Genomic DNA, 6012 nt, shown 5'->3' with positions numbered 1-6012 from the left:
TTAATTAGAATGTTCATAAACCTAAAGTTTACTAGAAAAATATATCCTCACTTGAGATAATATTAACTCCATGAGTCCACAAAACCTTTCTTGAATCTTGATATTAGATGCATTGATAAAGAATTAAATTAGATCCCAATAACAATATTTTTTTATGATAAATATAATGCATTTGTAACTTCTCAAATTATAAAAAGATGAACATAATTAAGATAATAATAATATTATCAATATCCTACCTTATTATAATTATGTCACAACATAATTCCACTAGTGACATATTTCATATATGAATATTTTAAAACAAATACACCTTCAAAGTTGCATAATCATAGTCTTGCAATACCATAAGTCAATCATATCAATGCATTGTTAAAATTATTATTACAAAATCAATACTTTGAATGAGCATAACTATATAAAATATACAAGAAATGCTAAGGAATATCAATTCAAAATCTCAAGAGCATCAAAACCATCAAGCTACTGGATCTTCTTGCTATAAAACAAAATAACAAGGTGATAATATGATCTCTAGGGAAACCAAAATAATAATCAAGACCACAATATAATGAAAATAAACTAAAGACCAAGCCTATTCAAATTAATAATAAACATGAGAAGCATAAGTTGTTGAGTTAATACCATTTTATCAAGAGAAAGAAATGGCACATATTGGTCATGATAATTTCTTAGTATCCCAAGGGAGGCCTGGGCCTTTTGTGGTCTAGTCATGGTGAGGAGGGACCTCAATGAGATCTATCTAGACTGTGCAACAAGAGTAAAACACAATGAAAGCAAGACAAGGTGATGGAGGAAATGGAGAAATCATTGATTATATTATGAAAAACTATTTACAATCTTCTAGCAACATGTGAGCTACAAGATTTATCTTACTGGCTTGATATAGACATGCTCAACTATAGTCTCAGTCAACACCAGACCACTTATGATCCGGGTGGATATATTTTCCACCAAAAATTCACAATGCTCCAATAGTTTCGGTAACAGTTACCAAAAAAGATATTTATGGGGTTTGATCCCGTGATCAGCCACATACAAGTTCTTTGCTCCACCACTCAACCGCGAGATCACCGCTGACTAATATAGGAGGCTGGTTTGTTTTAATGACTAGCAAATCGCTAAAAGGAGATGCATGAGAATTGAACCCCCGACCTCCTAGCTCCCGCAGATGGCTCTAAACCATTAAGGCATGCGATAAATTCGACATTTAAATAGCAAATAAGTTATTTAAAGAAGCACGTTGGGATAAGGCCAAAATTGGAGGTCTCGGGTCAAGCTCGAGCCCCTCTAAAATAAAACATATAAACCCAAATATATTATCAAGACATATTTTTAACAAGCTATGATTATTCTTAAAAGATTTTAATGTTGTTTAAAGGGGATTTTTGAAGATTTATTGTTGTAAATGTGAGATAGGGTAGATTTTCAAAAATCATATGGTTATGAACCAAATTTGGCAAAAAAAAATGTGTATAAAAGGGGGTAGCTTAGGAGTTTGAGTGTGTGGTGAGTTGTGAGAGAATTTTCTTGAAGAGTTTGAGTGTGTGGTGAGTTGTGAGAGAATTTTCTTGAAGAGTTTGAGTGTTCAACTTTGTGCATCAGAGGAGATTCATACTGTTGCACTTGAAGGAGGAGAACTTTGTAACTCTTTGTAATCAGAGACTTGGAACTTTGTCCAGTTGAAGGCCTTGTAACCACTATTGGAGCATAATCAAGGATCGGTCACTCTGTTGGAGAGGGACCCGGAGACGTAACCATATTGGTGAACTCCGTTATCAACTCGTGTTCCTGTCTTCTCTCTTTAGTTAAATTCATCACTTTATTATTGTTGTGTTTCTTTAAGCATGTAATTACGTTTTTAAGACCTTCTATTTTATCGTTATAATAGTTAATCATACACGTGCAACAGTCATAGATCCTAACATCAGATCAAGTGGTATCAGAGCTTCTTGTGACTAGTGTTTGCAGAGGTGAATGATAACAAGAGCCAAGAGCCAACGAGGTGAAGGCACACTCGCGGAATACAATCCAGAGATTGGAAAAAGAAGGATTTTCCCACGTTCAAAGATGGCAGCTGAAGAAGGCCAAACCAAGTTCGATGGGGAAGCCTTACAAAAGGCATTTCTTGATATGAAGTCGATGGTTGATGTTCTTTTCCAGGAAAGACAAGAACGACAGAAACATGAGAAAGGAGGTGCATCGAAACTAGAGGATAAAGGAAAAAGACTAGGAGGTGGTGGTTCCCCACCAAAAACTCCTCCTTCTCCTCTTTCTTCTCCTTCTCCCCCTTCTTCTCCATCTTCTTCTGTTAATCCTTTTAAGGGCACACATAAGCCCGTAATCAAACTTGATGTAAAATTTGAATTGCCTAAATATAGTGGGGAACTAAGTGCTGAAAAACTTGATGATTGGATACAACAAGTAGAGGTTTACTGTAGGATACAGGGCTTGTTAGAAGATGCCTCTAGGATACAGTTGGCTACTCTCCGTTTAGGAGGTACTGCTCTCACCTGGTGGGAGAGTAGGACCCAAGAGGAGCTTGCTCGTCATGGTAGAGTTAGGATGTCCTGGATGGAGTTTGTTGCTGCTCTTAAAGAGCAATTCTATCCTTTAGGACACATGCAACAACTAACTATGAATTGGCAAACCTTTAGGCAAGCAAAAGGCCAATCAGTGCAGGAGTACACCCACGAGTTTAGAAAACGGGCAATAGCATTGAATGTACCCTTGTATACCCAAGATACCCTGCTTAAATATATAGGTGGTTTACATTCCTACCTCCGACACACTATCCTCATGTTGAATCCTAGTAATCTGGATCAGGTATGTGTCCAAGCTACTCATATTGAGTCTAGGGGTAAGAACACTTTTAGTGAAAGCTTTGCTAAGAAATCATCCAAGAAACCACCAGAGGGAAAATCAAAGGATAAAGGTAAAGGGAAGAAGATGGCTACAGTAAAGAAAGAGGATGCTAAGACTACATGCTCTCATTGTAAGAAAGAAGGGCATGAAGATGCTAAGTGCTGGAAATTGCATCCAGAGTTGAGGCCAAAGCGATACGGAGGTAACAAAGGTCCAAAGAAGACTACTGCGGTGATCCAACAAGATCTTGGATTTGATTCTGGAGATGAAACTCAGATAGTTGCTACTAGCATCCAAGGTACAATGAAAGGTAAAACTCTCTCATCAGATGCAATTGTTTCTAATGCAAGTACAAGTAAAGCAATTTCTTTTCCTAATGTGGATAAACAAAGGAATGAACTTTTTCACATCCGTGTGGTAACTAAACACACTAAGATTGATACTCTATTTGATACTAGTTCACAAGTCAACTTAATTTTTGAAGAGGTTGTGAAGAAATTAAATCTAACTACTACTCCTCATCCTAAGCCCTATCCACTAGGATGGGTATGTAATGATTCACAGTTGCAGGTGACAAAACAGTGCAAACTACGTTTTGCCATTACTACTAATTTTACTGATGAGGTAGAGGTAGATGCGGTACCTTTGGATATTTGTGGGCTTGTGTTAGGAAGTCCATATCTTTTTGATAGACAGGCAATCTTTTACAGGGGGGAGAATAAGTATCATTTGTTCAAAGATGGTAAAGAGTACATAGTTAGATCGCATAAAGTCAAAACTAGTCTTGCATCAGTAAATGCTGGTCAAATGAAAAGATTAGTAAATGAAAGTAAAAACTTTGTTCTTATGCTTGTAAAAGCCAAGGATGATAATAAATCCGAGGCATTTAAGGGGTGTAAACCAGAACATAAGGCCGAGTTGGTCAAAATTGTATCTACATATGATGACCTTTTTCAGGAACCAAAGGGGTTGCCCCCCAAGAGAGAGATCCAGCATGAGATACATTTGCAGCAGGACATGCCTCTGCCTAATATCGGCATGTATCGCTTATCTGTTCTACAAAATGAAGAGATCAAGAAACAGGTTCAAGAGTTAGTCGAGAAAGGAGTAATTCGACCAAGCACTTCTCCATGTGGCTCGCCAATTGTCCTAGTGCCAAAGAAGGATGGGTCCTGGAGGATGTGTATTGACTATCGAGCCCTAAATAAGATCACGATAAAGAACAGGTATCCTCTTCCTCGTATTGATGATTTACTTGATTAGCTAAAGCATGCGGTTTATTTTACTAAGTTGGATTTGCGAAGCGGTTATCATCAGATTAGGATTGCAGAAAATGACATTTGGAAAACTGCATTCAAGACTAAGCAAGGACTATATGAATGGTTGGTAATGCCTTTTGGGTTGTGCAATGCACCAGCTACTTTCATGCGTGTAATGAATGATGTATTTCGTCCTTTCATTGATGAATTTGTAATAGTCTACCTAGATGATATCCTTGTATTCAGTAAGTCTTGGGATGATCATGTAAGTCATGTAAAGAAAGTTTTTGATGTTTTGAGAAAAGAAAAACTATATGTAAAGATGTCAAAATGCGAGTTTGCAAAGACATCTCTAGTGTACTTAGGCTATGTCGTTGGAAATGGTCAATTGAAAGTCGACCCTGCGAAGGTCGAGGTAATTGTAAAATGGCCTAAGCCAAGTACAGTAACTGAAGTCAGAAGTTTCCTAGGTGCAGTTCAGTACTAGAGAAAGTTTATTTCTAACTTCTCCTATATAGCATCGCCGTTACATGCATTGACAAGTACAAAGGCAACTTTCCAGTGGGGAGGACCTCAACAAAAGGCTTTCAACACTTTGAAGGAGAAGTTGAGCACCACACCTATTCTGACTTTGCCAAATTTGCAAAAACCATTTGAGATCGAAACCGATGCAAGTGGGTTTGCCATGGGAGCAGTTCTAATGCAAGGAGGTAAGCCAGTATGTTATCACTCTGAAACTTTCACATTTGCAGTCAGTAACTATCCTACTTATGATAAGGAACTCTATGCACTAGTTCAGAGTGTTAAAAAATGGAAGCACTATCTAATGGGCAAAGAAACAATCATCCACACTGATCACCAACAACTACAATATCTACATTCACAATCAAAATTGCAGCAAAGTAGGCACTTTAGGTGGATGGGATTCCTTCAACAATTTCACTTAGTAATTAAGTACAAGAAGGGTGTCCATAATAAGGTAGCAGATATGCTTTCTAGACCTCCTGTTATGAATGCTTTGGTTATCCTTCAAGGAAGTTCCATGGTTCGCGAAAGTTTTCAAGAACAATATGCCATGGATGATAACTTTAAGGAAATTTATACAGCTCTAATTGCAGGCAAACAAGTAGAAGAAAAGAACTACTATGTGAAATATAAACTATTGTATCATTTAGGAAAGTTATGCATTCCTAAAGGTGAACAAGCGCAAGTAGTTAGAGAAGCTCACACATCATTGATTGCTGGACACTTTGGTGTTAGCAAGACAATGACTCAATTGCAAAAACATTGTTATTGGCCTCACATGCAGGTAACTGTAACTAAATATATCAAAGGATGCATAATGTGTGCAACTAGTAAACCCAGTAACAGGAAATTGGGGTTGTACACACCTCTTCCTGTTCCGTCTCGACCTTGGGAAAGTGTTTCGATGGACTTTGTTGGAGGACTTCCCATGTCTAAAAAGGGAAATGACTATCTGTTTGTAGTAGTTGACAGATTCAGCAAAATGTGTGTTCTAATGCCTTGTAAGAAACAGATCACAGCCGACCTGACAGCTCATTTGTATTTCCAGTATGTATGGGTCCATTTCGGGCTCCCTACTTCCATTGTATCAGATCGAGATTCTCAATTCCAAGGAGAATTTTGGTCCACATTGTGGGATCTCATGGACACAAAGCTAAAGAAAAGTACAACTTTTCATCCTCAAACCGATGGACAAACAGAAGTGGTAAATAGAACAGTTGTACACTTGCTTCGAGGCTACTACAACAAACATCCCAAGCAGTGGGATGAGAGTCTACATTATGTACAACATGCCTACAACCATGCAGCACATTCTTCTACAAAAAGGTCTCCATTTGAGATA

At 37.7% G+C, this 6012-nt stretch overlaps 1 protein-coding gene across 1 annotated transcript; it reads left to right on the top strand.

Moving 5' to 3' along the window:
• Positions 1-2091: 2091 nt before the first annotated feature.
• LOC131857717 (uncharacterized) lies at positions 2092-4149 on the top strand. The gene is made up of 2 exons (XM_059210423.1): positions 2092-2218; positions 2450-4149. The coding sequence occupies exons 1-2, from the start codon at positions 2092-2094 to the stop codon at positions 4147-4149; spliced, it is 1827 nt and encodes a 608-aa protein (XP_059066406.1).
• Positions 4150-6012: the final 1863 nt, after the last annotated feature.

The sequence above is a fragment of the Cryptomeria japonica genome, chromosome 8, assembly GCF_030272615.1.
Source record: "Cryptomeria japonica chromosome 8, Sugi_1.0, whole genome shotgun sequence".
NCBI lineage: Eukaryota > Viridiplantae > Streptophyta > Pinopsida > Cupressales > Cupressaceae > Cryptomeria > Cryptomeria japonica.
The sequence above is the reverse complement of the archived record's forward strand: the minus strand, read 5'-3'. Positions and strand labels throughout refer to the sequence as shown.

What these genes read in the sequence shown, in the direction of transcription:
- LOC131857717 (XM_059210423.1), top strand. Translation starts at nt 2,092, where the DNA reads ATGGCAGCTGAAGAAGGCCAAACCAAGTTCGATGGGGAAGCCTTACAA. An exon ending in ACAGAAACATGAGAAAGGAG is followed by an intron (nt 2,219 to 2,449) that starts GTGCATCGAAAC and finishes TACAACAAGTAG; the next exon opens with AGGTTTACTGTAGGATACAG.